We start from the raw sequence: 23844 nt of genomic DNA on the forward strand, positions 1-23844 counted from the left end.
ATTGCGTGAGATATCTCCAGTAAGTGTGTTTTCCAAAAGGATTGTTTGGGTTGGCGTCGATACAGATACGTATGAGTAGACTAATCATTCAGCCAGGCGATCAGTGGGCATATCCTGGTATTGTCCTGCTGAGTGTGTTTGATGGTGTAAGATTTGGACTGAGTCATAGTCGGCCCTTTTTTATAAATCTGGCAAGGGCGGGGGTCTTAAAGGCCAGCTTTGGCGGCTGGGCGGTGGTATGCTCTTTCCTATAAAATAGATTCCAGGCAGGTTGAGCATTTTACCAAGTTCTGAATGTTGGACAACGACCCTCACACACCGATCATTATGACATGACTGTGTGAGGTCAACATTGTGGATTGCGTTTGCCTTTTCTTTGCAACTCTGTGGATTTACTGGAGACATGGAGGTAGGACTTGCTGGAGTTTAGAGAATTGAAGATTATTACTGTTATTAAAACAGGCTGGCAGACAACTCAGAGTAATGTGATATTATAACAGGACGTGATTCTGATATATGTGATGCTCATGATAATGGAGGGCATATCTACATGTGTTTCAGCTGTGTATGAGGCGGTATTTGCGAGAAATCTGGGTTCTACTGCATCTGACATGTGAGTATCTGAAGGTTATTAATTTATTTTTGTTGTTTGCACTTAAAGGTAAAACTCTCTTATAGACCAATAATATGTGAAATGTTTCATATAAGATCTCCTCTTTTTGTACTCTCACTGACAGTTGCATATTGTGTCTTTTGCATGTGTTCAGCTTGCGTGGCAGCTTTGACAGGGAGATGCAGTCTCTTCGGACGGGACTACGTGCACACGTTTGATGGGGTTTTATATGAGTTTCCTGGAGATTGCAGCTATCTGCTGGCTGGAGACTGCAGCCATCGCTCCTTCACACTGCTGGGTGAGTCACACTCAGACAGTTCAATAAAAAACAAATAGATTTAAATTCTACAGGCATCTGATGCTCATCCAGTGCAGATCAGTGGCTTGTGCATAGTCACAGCCATGGGTTTGATTCTCACTGGGATATGTGTGCTTAAACAGTCTAAGTACTTGCACTGACATTTAAAAAGCTTACTCATTTTCTCTCCCTTTTAATTCACTGATGACCCAGAGATCATCGTTGTTATCATTATGTTATTTCAAACTGTTATTGTCGGTTGAAGGTTTCATAATAAATGAAATATATTTTCAACCCATAGGTGATTTTGCCAATGGCAAAAGAACTGGAGTCACTCTGTTTCTGGGGGATGCCTTCGAGCTGCACCTGTCTGTAGACGGACGGCTCTCACAAGGAGAAAAAAGGTTAAGATAGAGAATATTTAAGTAGTCGTGGAAAAATAATATAATTATGTGAGTAATCAAATTGTCTTAGTCGAAAAAATAAAATCACCCCATAGTGTGTCTCCTTTTTTGCAGACTATCTGTGCCCTACGCATCTCACGCTGTGTTTGTGGGCTCTGAGCTCGGCTTCTATAAGCTCTGGAGTGAGGAGTTTGGCTTCACTGTTACCATTGATAATGCAGCCAACATCGCCTTGACACTGACCAAACACCATGCAAACCGCACCTGTGGCCTCTGTGGCAACTTCAACTCTGCATCAGCTGATGAATATACTGCACAAGAGGGTAAGATCATTCAGGACAAAGGGGTAAAATCAACAATCTGTAACTTTGTATCTGGGATATTCGGATGTTTGAGAGCAAAGCAAGGGCAAGTTCATTATTATTGGAATCAAGGAAAGGATTTGAGTCACCAGCACTCAGCAACAGGAAGAGTAGCAGCTCAGTACAGGAAAAGATAACAAGGTCAAAGAAAGCAAGAGGAACAGTAGTGGGAGGATGAGATTAAGGAGAAATCTGTCAACTCGTTTATGTGTGTGTGTGTGTGTGTGTGTTTGTGTGTGTTTTCAGGATTCCTAACAGATGACAGTTATGATTTTGCTAATTCGTGGGCAGTGAAGGGGGTCGATCAGTCATGTCGACGTGTCTCAAAACCCAGCCAGTCTTGTAACAGCACCAAAAAGAGTTCAACGGTGAGAGAACAATTTATACACAGATACATATACACACATTTACACACATGTTGACATTGTAAGTTCTACTTCGACTTGGTACAGTACTGTGTAAAAGGGCAGAATTGTTGAACAGTTTCTAAATATCTGATAATTTTACTTAGAAATCTGAATTTTGCCTTACAAATTATAAAATGAAATGGAAAACATACTGTTAAATTCTCTTGGGGTGCCTTGATGGCCTAGCGATGAAGGTGCCAACTCTCTATGTTGCATATCATTACCAATCTAGCTTTTCCCTTATTTCCTGTTCTCTCCCTTTTTGTATCTGTCTAATTTAATGAAATCTCCCAGGAATATCATAATTGTGTCTTGCAAAAGCCTTATAATTGTAACTATGCCAGTTAAACCGTTAGCTTGTGTTGCCCAATATCGATTCAGAAACTTTATTTTTACATTTCATAATTGTTCCCCTGGTGCAAATGGGCTTTCATTTACAATAGGTACGAGTTTCGTTAAAAAGGAACAGCTGGTGAGCAACAGATCTGACAGGTGTGAGTTCTGTAACATGTTTACTGTAGACGTTGTGTGTGCGCTGATCACTGAAAATCAGCCATATTTAGCAAGAACATTTTGTTCCACATGAACACCCACGTTTGATGAAACCAGTAAAGGCTACATGACAGTGTGAAACCATCGGGTGTCATCAGCTTCTCCTTCACTAACCGCAAACTGATCCTGCGTCTCTAAACAAAATGGTGCTCCAGTGTAACTGGGATTCATGTAGTAGCTCCCAAAGTCAGAATATTAAATATTGGTTTAAGCTTAAGATATATTCATTGATTGAGTATTTGTTTTATCATTTAAATGTACTCTCTGTTTGCCTTATTTTATGGTTTATAAATTATCAACATTCCGTTTCCATCATGATGACACTAGAAGCCCATCTTCATGTTTACCTAACAAATGTCATTTTTTAAAATCCTTTATCCCTTATTTACATAACCATGCATGATAACTGAAGAGTACTTCTGTTTTCAGTCATAAACAACTAGGGTCTTAAAAGCAAACAAAAATGAACATCACTATCAGCTACTATACACAAAACGTTTTTTTATTTCATCTGATATGTTGAAATGGTTTGACCACATTGCTTCCTTGAACTTAATTTTGCATGCGTGTTTATGTAGATTTTGTCCAGCTGCAGTGTGTTGCAGACGTCCACTGTGTTTCTGCACTGTGCCCACCTGGTCTCTCCCGAGGCCTTCCTTATTCTGTGTCAGGGGGAGGCGTGTCACTGTGACCAGAGGGAGTCAGAGGACTGTTACTGTCCAATCCTGTTGGAGTACGCTCGAACGTGCCACGCCCACGGGATACTCCTGCGTGGCTGGCTGGAGGAGAGCCAATGCTGTAAGTTTGTCATTACATCGGCAGTTGCAAGCTATAACGTCACATTTATAACCATAATGTATGTGTTCAGTCCCCAAGTGTCCAATTGGGATGCTGTACAGTGAATGCACCAAGTCCTGCTCCACAACCTGCCACAGTCTCAACATCCAGGAGGTCTGCAAGGAAGAGTGTGCGGATGGCTGCACCTGTCCTGGTAACCTCCCACTCACTGCATCTCCCTTGTTTTACTTTCTGTCACTCTGTTACTAGTATGTGTAACATGGTGTGCGTTTGTGTCTCAGTTGGCAAGGTTTTGGACGGTAACCGCTGTGTGGAGGTATCTCAGTGCTCCTGTGTGCACATGGGACGACATTTCCCTCCAGGATCCTCTATCTCTCAGGACTGCAACACCTGGTGAGGGAGGAATTACATGCAGAAACATGTATTAATACACAGATACAGATGTACTGCTATATTAAAATGTTTCCTGAATTTTTTTTCCCTGCAGTGTGTGCCGTCATGGCTCGTGGGAATGCACCAATGAAGGCTGCCCGGGTAAGATTGACGTACAGTAGTACCTGACTTTCACATACTACTGGTATATTACGTCCTGAGTTGCTAATTTACAGTGTTATGTCTTTGTTTTATGTGTAGCTGAGTGCTTGGTGGTGGGCCAGTCTCACTTCAAGACCTTTGATAACAAGTTCTTCACTTTCACTGGTCACTGTCAGTTTCTGCTGGCAAGAGACTGCACAGAGAACATGTTTTCTGTCATTATTGAGAATGTACAGGTAATGGGTGTTTTCTTTGATTATTTGTATCTCTTACTTTCCTGCCACTAGCTGCTTGACACTTACAGAATTGAGCCTGTTGATTTTGTGTTTCAGTGTGCAGATGATCAGGATGCTGTGTGCACACGCTCAGTGACACTCAGCCTGTCCTCTCTGGAAGACATGACAGTGAAGCTAAAGCACGGAGGAATTGTCTCTGTCAACAGCATGGACATCCAGACCCCGATGCTTCATGGTATGCCACTTTGGCACAATAGTGAATATATTTCACAAGCCTCTAATCAAACTATACTGTATATGGTGATAAATAATATATAATATCTTTCATTATTCATTATTTACTCATAGTGTACTTCAAAATGCATGTTATAAAGTCCTTCTCAACGACAGCTTTATATGAACAGACAAGTCAAATCATATTTGTAAGGGAAAGATAAAACAATTATTATACTACACATAAAAGAAAGTACAGTAACATATTGCACTTCAACCTATTGTATTTTGAAGAGGCAAAACATTGGCTCTAAGATAAGAAAACACATTTTTCCTCCTAAAATCATTGAAGGAATGTAGTCAACACCAGTATATAAACATAAATAAAAAACACCGGATTTCTCAATAACATTTTGGTCATTAGCATCAGCACTGAAATGTAAGTTGTTGGAATCACTTTTAGTTGTTTCAAATGTTTACAACAACATTATATTAAATCCATCAAGTTAGCTCACTGTACACTTTAACAGGGAGTCTGCAAATCCAGAGATCTGCGCAGTCCTCAGTGCGTGTGAAATTTGGAGATGACCTTCGTCTGGACTGGGATGGGCGAGGCCGAGTCCTCCTAAAGGTATTAGAAAAGCCAATTTAATGGAAAAAGTATTTTAATTTCAGCAATGGTTCATATGTTATAAGATAAGCAAACATGTTTACTGAACCCTGTCTTCCTCCACAGCTGGGACCCCGATGGGCAGGACAGACTTGTGGTCTCTGTGGAAACTTTAATGGTAACCAAGGTGATGACTTCCTGTCTGGATCTGGTCTGGTTGAGGCGAGTCCTCAGGCTTTCGGCCAGGCATGGAGGATCAATGGAGACTGTGAATCTACCCACAGACATGAGACTGATCCATGTGCCATCAACCCCAAAAGAGGTATAACACACATATAGAGGAAAACATAACCACAGATTTGACAACAAATTCACCTCTGCTGCTTCTTTCAGTGCGTTTTGCAGAAGAGGCGTGTGCGGTGATGATGTCAGACGTGTTCAGCCCGTGCCACTATCTGGTGAACCCGGGTCCGTTCCAGCGGTTCTGTCGGTATGATGTGTGTGCGTGTGTGGACGGGGAGGAGTGCCTGTGCTCTGCTCTGTCTGCGTACGCTGCGGCCTGCACTGCCAGAGGAGTGCTGCTCAGCTGGAGGTCTCCCTCACTCTGCGGTAACTCTCACACTGAAGCACACACAGCTGATCTTTCATATGCACATACAATGGTAAACATCCAAACATTTCCTTTTTTTAGAATAGCATTGTAGAGCGAACGCAAAAGTCTATTATGTTTAGCTTTAATCACGTATAAGTAGTTGTATATTAGAAAATCAGCAATCTCATATGAATCTGTCTACGTCAGTGAAGTTAGTTTTAGGTTGGACATTTGTTTTAGTTTTAGGTTGGATATTTGACAGACCTTTAAAATAAACATATTTATAGAACTAATCCAATAATAAATCCAAAGAAAAGAGGCGTGTCTTATGTGTCCAGTGTAGTGATACTATCTAGTATAGATGAAACCGGAAACAACTGAAATGGTCTTCTGGTAAATATAAATGTAAAATACATTTTTGGCACATGACTAATGAAAAAGCGGTGCCACATAAGACCCTTTTAATTATAAATGTGTTAACGTAATTTTACTAATATTGGCACCTAGACCTAGCATTAAGTGTAAGTTAAAGTGTTTTTTTTCATTTCAAACACTTATTTATTGATAATCCATAAGTGAAACCCTGAGGTTAAGAGAGAGGGCTCAGATGTGAGCTGACTGCTGACAGTCTGTGAAGGGAGAAGAAGCCACTAGATTCGGAGTGGATGTCCAACCTCAAACTAAGCATACTGTGTTTAGGAAATTGTAAAATAACAATCATTATTCCAGGGACAGAAAAAGCAGGAAAATACTATTAGAGATAATGACACAGTTTAACTGAGAATATATCCCTAACCCTCCTTGATGTGATGTCAGAGCTGGAGTGCACTGGAGGCCAGGTGTATGAGGCCTGTGGGAGTGCGTGCGAGCAGACCTGCCGTGCTCTGTCTGGCGCTGAGGCAGGATGTGAGGGGGAGAGGGTGTGTGAGGAGGGCTGTTTCTGTCCTGCTGGAAAGTACCTGAGCAACTCCGGAGAATGTGTGACAGCTGACCTGTGCTCCTGCCTGCACGATGGACAGCTTTACCAACCCAGTGATGTTTACGCAGATCATAACAGCATCTGGTCAGTGACTGTGTTTTCAAAGATTTAGCTGATTAAGATATACTAATGGATATTTTGTTTTATACATACGCTATAATTTTGTTTCTGCTTTTCTTATGTGTAGCTATTGTGAGAATGGCTCCATGCGCTGTAGCTCCCCTGAAATGAGCACATTACTGTCTGACCTCTTCTATGATGACGACCTGGCCCCATCCAGAGGTACGATTTCAGGAGCCCTATTGAATGTCTGTGTGTTTTACATTTTCTTATAGTCCACTCTCTATGTGGTATCTTGACTTTGGCCATTTGTATTTGACATGAAACTTGGGATTTGAGTATTGTTTTTGTGTGTGCAGAGCGCCGGTCAGCCCAATGCCCTCCCCCACTCGACCGCACAGAGTGTGAAGCAGGGGAAAAAGGACTTGAGTGTGCCAGAACCTGCCAGAACCTGGATCTGCCCTGCATCAGCCTCGCCTGCATCCCTGGCTGCCTCTGTCCAGCCGGCACAGTAGGTTGTGTGTGTGTGTGTGTGTGTGTGTGTGTGTGTGTGTGTGTGTGTGTGTGTGTGTGTGTGTGTGTGTGTGTGTGTGTGTGTGTGTGTGTGTGTGTGTGTGTGTGTGTGTGTGTGTGTGTGTGTGTGTGTGTGTGTGTGTGAGTGAGGGGGGGTGCCTGTTTGTGTGTATAAAGCTCAAAACATCTTGATTGACAAATGGATTGATTTCAGGTACGTCACCGCAGAGACTGCATTGCACCGGAACAGTGTCCCTGTTACCATAACAACAGGCCATATGCATCAGGACAGAGCATCTCTGTGGACTGCAACACCTGGTAAAATTATTGTTTGCACATATGGATATCAAGGGGAATACCTGCAATATGTTTCCTCATTGAGCTTTTCTTGTTTTCAGTGTATGTGAGAACAGGAAGTGGCGCTGCACAGAGAAGGTGTGCGATGGGGTCTGCCGCACTGTGGGGGAGGGGCATTACATCTCTTTTGATGGCCTCAAATACTCCTTCCCTGGCCTCTGCCAATATGTCTTGGTCCAGGTAAGAGAAAGACACATCCAATAAGAGCTCCAGGGTGGATGCACAGTAAGCTGGTGAAATCAAAAATGCAACATGGATTTATTTTCCTTTAAGTCACTTTTCATTTTCCCCTTTACTACTTTCACTCTCAACAGGATAGCTGTAATGGAGAAGAGGGTTCATTTAGAGTGCTGGTGGAGAATGAGGCCTGTGGAATTGTGGGACATCGCTGTGCAAAAGCTATCACAATCTTCTACCAGGGAGGGTTGATTGTTTTGCAACATGGAGAGGTAACACGCGCGCACACACACATATGTAGTTGGTAAGTGATTTAGTGTCATGGCCGTATTTACTAAAAAAACACTTTCAACAAGACATTCAACATGGACATAACTTCTTACATGTGACACTACAAAGCAAACATACAACTTTGTCTCCTGTCCCAAGCCTGACTAGTAAGATAATTTGCAATAAAAGTTTCCTTTCTGGAACGCAACTCAAGTTTTTGTTCCAAAAGAAAAGTAATTGCATTTGGCAAAGCAGCAAACTGACGCTTGATGATGGTCTGTTCATCTATGTTGGGATCTTTCTCTCCTCTAGGTGAAGATGAAGAGGCCGGTGCTACAGAGCTCACAGGTGGAGATTGTTAAATCTGGTCAGTTTTACACCGTGCTGCTGGGGAAACACATTTCTCTCAGCTGGGACAAGGGAACTCGCCTTCTGGTTCACATCTCAGCAACATACAGGGTGTGTATGTGTTATTATAACACAACCTTTGACAGTTTTGCTTGTTTTATCCACATACATTTGTATGGTGTCTTTTATGTTATATACATGTGTGTAGGACCGGGTGTGTGGCCTGTGTGGTAACTTTGACGGGAACGTCAACAACGACTTGGTGAGCAGCAACAACCAGCTGGAGGTCGACCCCTCACACTTCGGGAACTCCTGGAAGGTTGTTCCCAGCTGTGCAGATGTAACACAGGTAAAGTCTATTCTTAGAGTAAAGGGCTGGTTCTCTTAAAGTAAAAGTTATATATTCTCTTTTGCTTTGGTTTAAGGACAATTTAGGGCCATGTCTTTTAATATAACTGGCTAGATGGGGTTGTACATAAAATACCTGCATCACGGTTCCATACATGATCCTTTGTTTTTGGGTAAGTATAAATAAACCAGATGGGCTGTCAGTAGGCAAGATGATACATTTGATAGGAAATGAAGCAGACTCCATGTTCACTGTGATGGATTACCCACCTCAGGCAAGTCTGTGCATGTTGAGTTTTTAACAGCCTGATTTGAAAACAATGCCTTCCCGAAAGGTTTGAAACCAACCTTGAAATGTAAATTATGCTTTGGAAAATGGTTTGCTATCATGCAAAGTATGAATGATTCGTAGTTAATGTTCTGAAAAATGATTGATTGGACTCTTAAGTCAGACATGCTGTTTTATCTAGGCTGTGTGAAGAAGAGATACCAGAACTACAACAAAAGATTCACTTGTGATAAATATTAATGTGTACCAAACTGTGCAATATCATTTCATATGTGCAATGATGTGAATTCAAGCATTCATGCTTTATATTTTGTCTCCTAATTATGTTTAACTTGTTATGTTGTTTACTTAATAATTGTATATTTTATTTTATAGTTTATTACTGATGCCATTAATTCCGCTATGCCTCACACTGCAAAATACCACACTGTGAGAATAATAAGGATAGATATTATTTTAAGTTTGGCCTTTCTAGTATAGGATAAGACATAGATACTGTTGCACTGAATGTGTGTGTGTGTGTGTGTTTTTGTATGTGTGTTCTTGTGTGTATAGATACCTCTGCCTTGCAGCGATAACATTGTAAAGCTGATAACAGTGGAGCAGTCATGTCGAGTGATCACTGGTCCTCCCTTTAAAGAATGCAACAACCAGGTGAGGGTTATTACAGACAGAATTTAAACTTAATGTCCCGTGACACACCATGCATTGTAAGGTTCATGCCCTTGGTTATTTGCCCTCGTGTTTGTAGGTGGATGCAGAGCCATATGTAGAGATGTGTGTGGAGGCAGCATGCTCTTGTCCCTCAGTGGGCGACTGTGCATGTTTCTGTGATGTCATCGCGGCCTACTCTCAGGCCTGCTCAGAGCAGGGGGTGTCCGTCCGCTGGAGATCCAATGATCTTTGTCGTAAGTGTGTAAAATATCTCCAAATGTCATTTTCTGGCTGGAATAAACGTTACTGTCAAAGAAACATTTCGACTTGTTAAAAGTGTTTTCTGAGTTAAGAATTCTATCCGAGACACAAAGTCCGCTCCCAATGCAGCTCCTCTGCTTTTTTTAGCACACTTTTTCAATACTGCTGTTATTTTGCTACATGAAGCATTTTGTGTTATCAACTAGACTTAAGAGATCTTTATTAACTAGTTATTGGGTTTAAGTAATGGTATCAGGTTCTTAATTTTCACTCAGATCAGGATTTATACTCTTTAAATGTGATGTTCTGAAAATCTCCTCTTAATGATCTAGTTGAGAAAATGTACTTGTTTTTTTTTACATTTCTAAATACTTTATCGTCCTCAGATCGTCTTTATCTTGAAGAAAGATACTTATATGTAGTAAGGAATAGTCAAAAGCAGTGGCCACATTTTGTTGCATGATCAATACAATAGTCTAAAAAATGTAATATAACTTCTGTTTCCTTAGCAATAAGCTGTGAGGAGCTGAACCCCAGGAGCCCAGGTTTGGGGGAGGAGTTATGCCAGTGGAGGTTTAATGCTTGTGGTCCTGCCTGTCCAATCACCTGCCAGCACCCAGATCCCCTCCACTGTTCACTCGATTGTGTGGAAGGTTGCCATGCCTACTGCCCCCCAGGTGCAAAATACTGGACATACAACAAATGCAAATAATTTGAACAATATTTGTAAATACTGAATAAATATAATTGGATCTATTATTGTACAAATAGGCAAGTTAGATGAGTTATATTTATTTTAATCTTTTAGGCCAATTACTGGATGAGGTGGCCATGCATTGCGTGGAACCCTCTCAGTGTCAGGTGTGTGTCCATGAGGGTCAGAGAATTTCCCACGGAAACAAGGTCATCCTGAACCATGATGACCCCGCCCACTGCAAAATATGGTAATACAACACAAGTCTGCACATTTTGGATTTGTCATCAATGCTTTCTAATTTGATTATTTGCAGAATTTAAGATGATTTATTTTTATTTTCCAAAGTCACTGTGAAAACAACACACTGAGCTGTGAAGTGTGTGCCTCCTCCGCCATCTTCACCACACCGACACCAACCCCCACCTATGGCGCCTTCACGACCCTGCCCTTTACCACCATGATGCCTGAGGGCACGTGTGACCGCGCCATGGATCTGGCCTTCCTGTTGGATGGTTCAGAAGCCCTGACCGAAGACGAATTTCAGGCGACCAAAGAGTTCATACTCGGAGTGGTTGAACGATTCCGCATGGGCTCGGCTCACACTCGAGCCACAGTGTTGCTTTACCACTCTGGAGTCAAAACATATGACCTGCAGGTAGATAACTGCATATTATATATGTGTGAGACAGGAAAGTGTGTATTCTTCCACAAGTAAGAAGTGCTGCATGATGCACTCAAACTAATTTAGCCCATAAACATGCTGAAACTGGAAACTATAATAATAATTAATGCCTGGGGAATCTTCCTGTTTTCCCTAATTTATGCTTGTAGGTTCAGAAGTGGCTGTTTAAGAAGACTGTGCGTGAGCTGCATTACACAGGAGGAGATGCAGCCTTCTTGGATGAAGCTGTCAAGTATCTAGTTATCAACATCTACGACAAAAACAAGCGTGACAAGGCTGGCCGGGTTGCCATCATCTTGACTGCTAGTGCCAACCCTCGCCCCGTCCGTGCTGTGGTCAAGATGCTCCGCAAGAAAGCCATCACCACCCTCACAGTGGCCCTGGGTCCCGGGGTAAACATGGGGCAGATTAATGACATCACCAAGGCAAACCCAGAAAACAGGGCGTATGTGTTGAGCAGCACAGGCGAGCTGTCCGATCGAATGTTAGAGCTGACAGATTACCTCTGCACCCTGGGGATGGAGCCTGAGGTGGCCAAACCTCCAGCGTCAAAGTCCACTTTGCAGGGCACCACCACCACAACCCTGGCCCCTCATCTGGAGTCCAACCCAACACGACATCTCCCCAACACTCCTACGTCCACAACCCCTTCTGGCTTGTCTCCCGTCACCACATCGCCATCTTCCACCCCTCTAGCCAAAGATGTGACCTTCATCATAGAAGGCTCTGATGCAGTCGGCGAAGTCAACTTTAACAAGTCACTTCTCTTCTTGGAGGAAGTTATCTCAAAGCTGACGGAGGAAGAAGAGTACTTTCGTATCACTGTGATCCAGTACTCGGTAACGGTCACTGTAGAGATCCGTCGGTGGGAGTTGAGACGCCAGAGTACCCTGCTGCGACAACGACTGAGGGAGATTCGTTGGAGGGGTGGAAGTCAGACCAACACAGGCACAGCTGTCACTACCACTTTTCAAGAAATGGCTACAGTAAGGCCTTCCCGCGGCCCCACACCTCCTCAGCTGGTCTTCCTCGTGACAGAAAACCCGCCTACTGACACTGTGACCCGCCCGCCTTCTACGAGCACCCACACACAAGTCTATCCCATTGGTGTTGGACCAAAGATACGAGAGACTGACTTGCTACCATTCAGCTCCCCTCAGCGGCCGCTGCTTGTTGACGACTACAACCATCTGACAACCCTGGTCCACCGTGTAGTCAATATCACAAAAACCACAGTCAGGCCCCGTTCTCCTACTCTGCCTCCCCTCGTCCTCACAACACTCTCCACCCTGCCGCCCTCAGGTACAGAAAAACATACTTGCTTCAATCATTCAGTCCACCATGAGTCCTTGGCTTGTAATAATTTGTGAGCTTATCTTTGTCCAGTGCCGTGTCAGAAGCCTATGGATGTGGTGTTCCTGTTGAAGGCTGGAGAGCAGTTTGAGGACATGAAGACCTTTGTCAAAGCTTTCATCAATAATGCAGACATAGGTAGGTGTGACCCGGACCCTAAATACCCTATCACCTTTTAAATGTAATATGGACTGCATCTCACTGATGTAATGTATTATTGTAAGTTCTACCTGTTTTTAATCCTTCTGTCTTTCACAATAACATTTAAAAAGAAAATTTGAAAAACCTGGAGCTGAGATTTTTTGCAGCTTAACTGTTTTATTATTTCTCAAATCATAAGTGGTTTAACAGGAATGTACTGAATTACTTACTGTTGTGAGATCACCCAATTATTTGTATGCCTCTGCACTGACTAGAGCCGTGGTGGGTGTATTTTAACATTTTCTATAAAACGATAAAACTTAATTGCATTAAGGTACAAATCGACTACATATTTGTATATAATCAACCAGGTTGTAAATCTCTCTCGTGCATTTCTATAATGATCGAACTTGTTTATGTGTGCAGGGCTAAATGGTACTAAGGTGAGTGTGCTTCAGTATGGAGTCACTAACACAGCAGAGCTCACGTGGAAAGAGGAACAAAGCAAACCCCACCTCCTGAAGCTGGTGGAGAGAATACCAAACCGGACTTCTGCTGCCCCAGCACTAGGTAGTGGACATGTACACTTACACGTGCACACACATTAAAGCACACACACACACACACACACACACACACACACACACACACACACACACACACACACACACACACACACACACACACACACACACACACACACACACACACACACACACACACACACACACACACACACACACACACACACACACACACACACACACACACACACACACACACACACACACACACACACACACACACACACACATACACACTCACTCACTCACTCACTCACTCACTCACTCACTCACTCACTCACTCACTCACTCACTCACTCACTCACTCACTCACTGTTCTGTCTGTCTGCAGGCTCTGCGCTGCGATACGCTGTGCAGACGGCCATCTCCAGCGGTGGGAGAGTCGGTGTAGCCAAGGCCGTGGTGATGCTGGTGACTGACAAATCAGCTGATGATGTCAAAGAAGCAGCTAACGAGGCACTGGCAGCAGGTAATGAAGTCACTATTGACATGTTTACACACATGCATTTCCAAACATTTGGACTACCTATGTTGCAAATGTATTATCTTTTCAATTTACACACGGCATCTATTGCACGTCTGTCCGTCCTGGGAGAGGGATCCCTCCTCTGTTGCTCTCCCTGAGGTTTCTCCCATTTTTCCCTTTAAACTGTGGGTTTTCTTTGGAAGTTTTTCCTTGTACGATGTGAGGGTCTAAGGACAGAGGGTGTCGTATTGTCATACTGATATTCTGTACACACTGTGAAGACCACTGAGACAAATGTAACATTTGTGATATTGGGCTATATAAATAAACATTGATTGATTGATTGATTAACATTTTCTCCTCAGTTAAAAAAACATTTGGTATGTTTCCATCCTTCATCTTCCTGTGTAGTGTCACTTCAAAGTACCTGATAAGTGTTTTCCCTCAGGTGTATCAGTGTTCCCCATCGCGGTGGGACAAGGCTATGACAGGAGCGAGCTTGGTTTGATCGGTCGCCACGGCAATGAAGACAACACTCTGCACTTGAACAGCATGGATCAATTACTGATGGTGCTAACTCTGGACCACAGTTTCATAGAGAGAATCTGTAGAGGTGCTTACCACACACACACACACACACACACACACACACACACACACACACACACACACACACACACACACACACACACACACACACACACACACACACACACACACACACACACACACACACACACACACACACACACACACACACACACACACACACACACACACACACACACACACACACACACACACACACACACACACACACACACACACACACAGTTTCATTTTTCCTAGTAAAAATAATGTTATGAATAAATACATCTGTTCTTAAATATAGTTGTACTATTATAATATATAACGTGTTAATTGATCATAATGCTATTGGTCATTGCTTCCTTTCTCAGCTGGTCCTCCAGGACTGTGTGTAGATGATAATGGGAATGAGAGAAAGGTGAGTAAGGTCTGCTGAGGTTGAATAAAAGCAGTTTAGAAACCTTTTACAGCCCGTACAGCAATACTTGTCTGTTTATGTTTTTCAGCCTGGTGAATCATGGCTGCTGGAGGACGGCTGCCACTCTCTCCTCTGCCACCCCAGTGGGGCTGTGACATTACAAAACCACAAAGTCAGCTGTGACAGACTGGAGCCTCCAGCCTGCAGTAACAACATGCCACCTGTCAGAGTCCAGGAGACCTGTGGCTGCCACTGGGAATGCCCTTGTATGTACATCAGAAGGATGAAATAGCTTCTAAACTTGCATTCAATGTAACCCGTCTATATTCGGTGCACAACATTTGCCATGTGGGTTGCTAACAATGACACTTGCATTCCAGTCTATTTATACCAACTGTTAAGGGATCATGTGTCTCTCTCCTCCTCCCGCCTGCTGTGTTTACAGGCATGTGTATGGGCAGCTCCACCAATCACGTTGTGAGGTTTGACGGCTTGGCGCTCAGGCTGGATGGGGAGGGTTTGTGCTCCTATACACTTCTCACTGTCAGCAAAAACATCAGTGAAGGGTCAGAGGTCAAACTCCACAGCGGGCCATGTCAGGACTCAGCGAATTACAACCAGGTCTGCATGAAAGCCATGGAGGTTATCCATGGGCCGCATACATTGCTGCTGAAGGATGACATGACGGTAAGCTGTGTGTGTTGCTAAAGTGAATCAATACATGTGAGTCCATGAGGGGTCATTTACTAACTATGTGTCTGTTGGAGCAGGCAGTGATTGATAGAGAAGAACTTACGCTGCCGTGGCGGTTCGCTGGCCTAGAGCTGGTGCGTTATGGAGGAGTGATGCTGCAGCTGAAGTCCGACCACGGCTACGTCCTAACTTTCACTCCTCAGAGCAACGAGTTTACCATCACGCTGCTCAGCTCCACCACCTCAGGCCACACTGCTGGACTCTGCGGTAACACACACTGAACAAAAACATAAACACTTCAGTTCACTCTCTCCAATATTGAAGATGTTAAGATAAAGTATTTTATAAGATTTAAACTATGCATGAAAAAGACTTGTACATTTCAAATTAGGCTTTTAGTGCGAACAGCCCAAGCCACTGTAATAACAATGCTGTGAAATCAGCATCTTGAAATGCTACCTGTGTGGATGGATTATCTTTGCAAAGGACAAGTGCTCACTAACACGGATTTGGAAAAGAATGTTGTACATTAGAACATAGTACATAGAAAACATTCTAGTACATAGAAAAAGCATTTAAAACTCAACTGTAACACTGTCTCCTTCCTCTGACCTCTGACCTCGCTCTCTCTCTCTCTCTCTGTTTCTTCCAGGTGCCTGTGGAGAGGAGCAATTGAACGTCCTATCTTTACGTAATGGCAGCTCGACCGCTGACCAGCCCTCCTTTATCTCAGACTGGACCGTGGCTGCAGATGAGGGTGTGTGTCTGCCAAAGCGCAGGGCAGTGTGTGTGCTCGGAGCATCGATGGGATGTCAGGCCCTGCGTTCTGAAGTGTTTGAACCGTGCCACGCACATATTCCTGTCCAGGTGTTCCTTGCCAAGTGTGATGAGCAGGCATGTGAGGAGTCAGATGTGTGCGAGCTCATGTCTGCCTATGCACGCCTCTGTAGACAGAGAGGTGTGTGTGTGGACTGGCGAAACCCCCACCTCTGTCGTAAGTAAGATTTATGATTCAATTCAGCGGACGCAGTTTAACACCCAGTCCGAGCCTAAACTTCAGCCTGGTCTTTGTGTCACAGCGTTACAGTGCCCCAGCTCCATGGAGTATGAAGCCTGTCGGACAGGGTGTGTGGACGATTGTGGCAGCACGCAGAGGTTGCGAGGCGACTGGCCGGTTGCCAGGGGTAACGACTCATCCTGCATGGACACGCCTACAGAGGGCTGTTTCTGCACTGGAGGGACGGTTTTGCATCACGGCCAGTGTGTGTCACCAGAAGCATGTAGGCAGTGTGTTGACCAGAAGGGACGCACGTATTCGGTGAGACTCATGAGGAACATCTAAATTACCATCTTAATTACAGAAGTGCATGCTGGTAGAATTGGATGTGCCAACCATTGAAGTGTTCACCATTAAAACTGTGCTGTGATCGCCCTCTAGTGTCTATTCCTAATATAACCAATACAAATGGTTTACTTTGTTTGTACAGTACATGCAGAGTTGGGTACCAGATGAGAACCCATGTTTAATTTGCATGTGTTTGGACCAACAACACATCAACTGCACTGCCCGGCCCTGCAACGATGTCAAAGGCAAGCTGCCACTGTGTTACTGCTGCTCATTCTCATACAGTAGATCTGGTTTAGCAAACAATGATCCAAAAAAAATGACAGTGTTGTATTAAGATGTCACTCTTTAATGATTAATCATGTGTGTATGTGTGTGTAGCGCCAGTATGTGGACCCTGTGAGATCCTGAGAGAGAGGAGAGAGTCAAAGTGCTGCCCAGAGTACGAGTGTGGTATGTAAATAACAATATGCAACATTATTAAAACGTTCCTATTTCCACACCAATATTACAGGAGCCTCATCAAATGAGAGCAGGAAGAACAGACCAGTCAGTCTTCAATATAATTTAACATTATATTGTGTAATATAATGATATATTTTATGTGAGTGCATGCATTGCTTGTTTTTTTTATCTTAATGTGTGCACATGTATAAATGTGTCTGTTAATTGTGTATATATAGGATATACATATTTTATACATATTTTTTATACATATTTGTATCTTTATATTCGGGATTGTGGGAAACGATATTTCGATCCCTCTGTCTGACTCTGTACACACAAACTGAAAGATTTAAGACAATAAAGTTGACTTTGACTTGACTTTGACTTTGATTGTAATAAAGTCAAGTCATAGTCAATTGATTGCTACTGACAAATGAATAAACCTCTTCCACCTGTATGAAGAAATAGCTAATTAAAAAATAATCTAAATAAGGAAAGAAACATTTAAATAATTCATTCAAATGATTATCGGTGTTTTTCAGTGCTCTGTATTTAACGGAGATGGATTGTTCCTGGAGAGTAAATCCTCGCCCCACTTTAACATGCCGTATCACTCTGTGCATTTTCAGTGTGTGATCTGGTGACGTGTGACCTGCCTGAAGTTCCTCGCTGTGAGGACGGTCAGACTGTGGTTCTGAAAAACCCCGGGGAATGTCAACCTATACACGAGTGCGGTATGCCTTTTTCAGATTCTCTGTGATGTTCCAGCTCTGATTTTCTCTGGCACACATACAGACATGAAACAGAGCACACATCCATTTGATCTCTTTTACATTTTTCCTTTCATCTCTTTTCCCACTTCACAGTCTGCAAAAAGGAAGAGTGTGCTCTGCAAGCTCCCCCTACTTGTCCCGCACATCGTCAACTGTCAGAGAGAAAAACAAAGTGCTGTGATGTGTTTGAATGTGTGTGTAACTGCCAGAACTCCACACACACCTGCCCTGCTGGGTTCATCACTTCCTCTTCTACCAATGACTGCAGCTGCACAGAAACCAGCTGCCTGCCGGACAAGGTGTGTGAAGAGCAGTGGTGGAGTTCTCGAGGAATCTGAAGTATTCAAGTAAAATTATTCCCCTGTGACTATCATTAGGGTTATTATATAGATGAACAAATGCATAACCAGGGTTTGAATGCTGTAGCTGGTTAAGGTAGATGTCATCTTAAAGGAGTGTAAATAATGATTATTTGTATGACTTCCTTTTTCTTTTTGATTAATCTCCTGATTATTTTCTCTTTTACTTTTTGTCAAAATGAAGATATTAGTGAGAAATACGAGAACAATCACACAGAGCCCCAATTGAGTCCTTTGTGCTCATCTATCAGCGGAAAATTATTTGCGTGTTCTGTATGCCAATTAATATTTATGTATATTAATGTAATATTTGCTTCCTAAATGTAATTGAGTAAAAGTAGAAAGAGGCATGATAAGGAAGACTCAAGTACCTGACATTTCTAAATAAAAAAACAGTTCTTGTTTAGATGTAGTCAGTTACATATTGTGTTTGTCAACATGCATCGGTTCCTATTTCTGTGTTGTTACTGTTGAAACTATCCTGTTTTATCATCATGTGTCTCTCCAGGTATGCGTGGTTGGTTCCGTGGTCCACCCAGTGGGGAGTGAATGGGAGGAAGGATGCGAGAAGTGCAGTTGTACCCAGCTACAGGACAAAGACACATCACTGCACATTGCTCAGTGTACACCGCCTGTGTGTGATCGAAACTGCCCTCAGGTGGGACACACACATATCAAACATTTGCTTTATGCTTCTATACCTTTATTGTAACATATATGTTTATTGTGTATTTCAGGGCTCCACGTACACTCCATCAAACGGAGAGTGCTGTGGGAAGTGCACACCGAGCAGCTGTGTGGAGTCAGCGGGGGAGATGCGAGGGGACAATCTGTTGAGGCAAAACCTCAGACATGTATGTGTGCAGAGAAATCATACACGCCTGAACAATATAGGAAACCAATTCATTCTAATGTTTGTTTTTTATGTAATTGTCAATGCACGCTTTGGGTGTTAGGTGTAGAATTACATTTACAGCTGACTGTTTGGATGTTTTAAAGAGGAGCTGTATGTAGTTACCTATCCATAGTCAATGTATTACACAAAGTAGATGGGCATCTGCATGATCCGAGTTTTGAAAAAAAGACACCTTTACAAGATCCAAACATTCTCTTTAAGAAGCATTTAAATAAATAGGGGAATATATGTACAGATACATTTGACACTTCTGCATTTTCTTTCTCTCTTATATTCACTTTTATCAAATATCTGTCTCTGTTTATAGGTGGGAGAGGTATGGCAGTCTCCACATGAAAAATGTGTGTTACATCAGTGTGTGAAAGTAAAAGACGAGGTGTTCATCTCTGCAACAAACGCCAGCTGCTCTGCTATGGACACTCCTTCCTGCCCGCTGGGAACAGAGTTACGCTGCAACACCGAAGATTGCTGCCCCCGCTGCCATTGCGGTAAACTCACATTCATAAACATCATTTAAAAAAGGACTCAAACACACCATTTGGTAAAGCAGGGTGGCATTATGAGTTAGGAGACTGACCTTCCACTAGCATGCATTATTTCATTTTCCTGAATCATCATGCTGTCACTCATACACTTTACTGAGGTGCAGATGCAGGCTCTGTCCAGCAGGTGACTCTCTCACACCGGTGTTACCATTACCTGTCCTTAATATGAATGGCAAATGTATTTATTTGTGCTTTTCTCTTTGCAGCTCCAATGAATGCTTGTGTCCTGAACAACACTGTGATAGGAGTAAGTCATGTGCACAAGAAAAGCACTCTTTTTCATATAAGAGCCTTTAAAATAGTTCCTTCACTTCACTTCCATGTGTGTGTGTGTGTTTGTGCAGGCAGGAGAGAAGCTGATGATGGACGTGTGTACACAATGTGAGTGTACGATGGAGGATGGTGCCGTGAGGAAATACCGGCTGTCCTGCAGGAGTATGAGTTGTCCCACTTGCCCCATGGTAACCAACACCCCGTCATTATTTTGTATTATCACCATTATCCTTTGTCATCATAATTATGTTCATGACTAACCATTCAAATCAAACTTCCATCATTTCCATCAAAGATCCTTTAATCCACTGACCACATTCCCTCTCTACTCATCAACACATTTTAAACTCATATTTTTCTATCATTCACTCCATTCACAGAGGTAAGTAGAGAACTGTTTATTTGAAAAAAATGGCCGTAACAAAATGCCTATATAAAGACCATATTAATCCAATTGTTTTCAGGGATACACTCTTCAAAAGGAGGAAAACGCTTGCTGTGGTCGATGTGTTCCCACTGCCTGCTTCATGCAAGGGCCGGATGGAAATCTGATCAGTCTGCAGGTAGGTGCTCAGCATCAAAGGACATGCCTGGATCATTAACTCAAACTTAAACAAATTTAATTCAAATAATAATGTTGATGTTGAAAGCAGCCGAAATAACACATTGTAAAATCGAATGTTTTGGACGAATCAGTACTGATTCTGCAACAAGGCTGTAAAATAATAAATGTTGTATACTACAGTATATCATACAACTGCATACTGCAATACACTATACGATGTTATACCATACTAACTAGCGCTAGACTGCACTATGTTATATTAAACCAAAGTTAACTACACTTTCTTTAATCAATAGAGTAGTGCCACTAAAATAAGATATGATATAGTAAAAGTTGGTTTGGCATCAGATTAGTGATATTTTGTCTTCAGCTGTTTGCTTTGGTACATTTCAAATGGCGAGAATTGCTTTTCAGCAGCATGCATAAAAACTGTATTTGTATGTGTGTGCATGTCTCTCTTCAGGTGAACACCACTAGCGAGGACGGTTGCAACCTGTATAGCTGTGGTGTGAACAGTAAAGGGGATCTTGTCCTGCAAACCAAAATTACCACCTGCCCTCCTTTCAACCACCAGACGTGCCTCGACCAGGGGGTACGAGGCTACACAAACTGCCCATACATACTGACATCTACCCTTACTTTTCTGTTAAATGTTTCTCTCCTGTGTGATTTCAGGGGAAAGTCAGTCAGATTGGAATAACCTGCTGTGAAATGTGTAAGTAGAACTGTGACCTTTGCAAGATTGGTACAATGTACCATGTAATACAATGTTTAAAAAAAATGTGAACGCTGTGATTTTAATAAGAGTGTGTGCATATGTGAAGGTACGGAGCCAGAGTGCCGTAGGACAGCAGGAACGCTAAACTACATCAAGGTGGATGACTGCCAGTCAGAGCACCAAATAGAATTGCATTACTGTGAGGTAAGAAACTACACACACACACACCCACGCACGCACGCACGCACACACACACGCACGCACGCACGCACGCACGCACGCACACACACACACACACACACACACACACACACACACACACACACACACACACACACACACACACTCACACAGGGTGATTATTACTTCCCATCCCCTAGGATTAGCCTGCAGAGTTCAATGAAATCGTTCTTTAACACTGTCCCTCCATCCCTCCATCCCACCCTCCTCTCTCACCCTGTCCATCTGTCTATGTCTGTCCATCTGTCCGTCCGTCCATCAGGGCAAATGTCGCAGTAAGTCCATGTACTCCCTGGAGAGCGCTGCAGTGGAGCAGGAGTGTGTGTGCTGTGCTGCTGTGGAGACGGAGCCTCTCGATGTTCCCCTGCTCTGTGCCAATGGCACCCGCAGCCACCAGACTGTCCTGTCTGTCACTGTGTGTGACTGTCTGTCCAAACACTGCACCTAGAGAGGAAGGAGAGGAGGGATAAGTGAGTTATAAGGTTATAAATGTAAACGGATTGTGTATATCCACATCAAATGTATCCACATACAATGATAAGAGCAACAATAACAATAAAACAAACTTGCCAATTTCCATGAGCCCTTTTTGTCTGTGTTTGTTGATATCTACACACTGGAGATTGGTATCTGTTTACATGTTTGAATAATTCAAAAATGATATAGATTCTTATAAAGATGTAATGCTTTTTCATACCTAGATCTTGCAATTTCAAATGATCATAATTGAATTTCCTGTGGTTTTGACTGCTACTTAACATAGTTAAGATAAATACATAATATTTAGCATTTATAATTCCAATATCAATCAATCATTCAATAAAATAATGAATCTTTGCAGCCCTTTGTTAGCAAATAACTTATTTTTGAACTATTATTAAATTAAATTAAATTAATTAATTAAATTATTAATATTAAAATATTATTTGTTGAACTATGAAGCCTTTTGTAAAAATAAATAAATGATATCATGATAATTTAAATGAATGAATCTGAAAACTTTTCACGGACCCCCTGGCAGAGTGCCACGGACCCCACTTTGAGAACCACTGCATATAGGGTATACAAGGTTCTCTTTTAGTCACCTGTAAGTTCTTTCTTTCTGATTTCTGAGAAGCTTTTGTTTTGATATAACCTTAAATTGAATATGTTTGGGTATTGGACTGTTGCTCCAACAAAACAAGCTCCTCTTTGTTTATTTTCTTGATCTTTTAATAGATGGACCGTACAAATGATAAATCAATTCACTGGCATGAGAGAAAATGGCTACTTAAGAAAACTGTAATAAGCTTCCTTAATGGGGAAAGCAGAATTTCCTTGAAACAGCTTTCGATTTGATTTTTAAATCAACACTTTCTCCTAATAATTGCTGAATGTTAGGCTTGCCTGTTGAGAGATTACATTGTTTCATTTTAATCTTAACCCTTGTGCTCATACCAAATATTATTTTGCTAAGTGAAAATAATTAGTTTGAGGGTATACCCACGGAAAGAATCAACAGATTGCTCAATAAGGTAAATAATCAGTTGCATCCTTTCTTGGATTTGTTTTGCTCACTGATCATCCTTTCTTCTGGTACAACAATTCCAAAAGACTACAATACACACACACACACACACACACACACACACACACACACACACACACACACACACACACACACACACACACACACACACACACACACACACACACACACACACACACACACACACACACACACACACACACACACACACACACACACACACACACACACACACACACACACACACACACACACACCTCTCTTGCATTGGTAACTAATTTGTATCAGAGCTTCCTTCCCTTGCGTTCGAAACGGTCAGGGAATTAGCTGCCATGTGCGCGCGCGCTTTAAGCCACGGGTTTGGGATCGCGCGAGGATTGTCTCTACCATCTCAGTTTCTCGTCAGGCTGCGCACCTCGCGCGTCTTAGCATCCATCTCCATCGCGAAGCACTGATCCTCCACGAGCACTGGTGAGTCCACGTTATTCTTTTCTTGAATGTAAAGTAAGTGTGATTTTTATTTTAAACAACATTTTACATATTTTACTCTGTCATTTATTTGCCCTGCTGTCGGGTTGAAAGTGTCTTTTTGCACTTTGACACTTAATAATTGGAACTATAGCTGCTTGTGTGGACGT

At 42.5% G+C, this 23844-nt stretch overlaps 1 protein-coding gene across 1 annotated transcript; it reads left to right on the plus strand.

Moving 5' to 3' along the window:
* Positions 1–235: 235 nt before the first annotated feature.
* Positions 236–22255, plus strand: vwf (von Willebrand factor). Its single transcript, XM_034084506.2, has 53 exons — positions 236–409; positions 562–613; positions 768–911; positions 1213–1315; positions 1430–1638; positions 1924–2045; positions 3215–3434; positions 3505–3627; positions 3716–3827; positions 3922–3968; positions 4068–4204; positions 4301–4439; positions 4948–5048; positions 5154–5349; positions 5421–5636; positions 6436–6682; positions 6786–6880; positions 7018–7169; positions 7386–7489; positions 7570–7708; positions 7843–7977; positions 8288–8434; positions 8532–8672; positions 9516–9614; positions 9712–9868; positions 10385–10552; positions 10684–10819; positions 10918–11227; positions 11404–12556; positions 12641–12745; positions 13175–13318; positions 13664–13801; positions 14247–14411; positions 14758–14804; positions 14893–15070; positions 15250–15491; positions 15575–15764; positions 16150–16491; positions 16577–16815; positions 16985–17087; positions 17224–17295; positions 17919–18023; positions 18156–18361; positions 18930–19079; positions 19159–19275; positions 19645–19825; positions 20089–20129; positions 20227–20343; positions 20620–20718; positions 21184–21312; positions 21396–21435; positions 21545–21642; positions 21941–22255. The coding sequence occupies exons 1-53, from the start codon at positions 404–406 to the stop codon at positions 22124–22126; spliced, it is 8544 nt and encodes a 2847-aa protein (XP_033940397.1). The 5' UTR covers positions 236–403; the 3' UTR covers positions 22127–22255.
* The last annotated feature ends 1589 nt before the right edge of the window (positions 22256–23844 follow it).

Source organism: Pseudochaenichthys georgianus, chromosome 6 (assembly GCF_902827115.2).
Source record: "Pseudochaenichthys georgianus chromosome 6, fPseGeo1.2, whole genome shotgun sequence".
NCBI lineage: Eukaryota > Metazoa > Chordata > Actinopteri > Perciformes > Channichthyidae > Pseudochaenichthys > Pseudochaenichthys georgianus.

Excerpts from the sequence above, each read along its gene's own strand:
- vwf (XM_034084506.2), top strand. Across the intron at positions 2,046-3,214 it reads GCACCAAAAAGAGTTCAACG|ATTTTGTCCAGCTGCAGTGT; the intron begins GTGAGAGAACAA and ends GTGTTTATGTAG. Across the intron at positions 9,615-9,711 it reads TTAAAGAATGCAACAACCAG|GTGGATGCAGAGCCATATGT; the intron begins GTGAGGGTTATT and ends TCGTGTTTGTAG.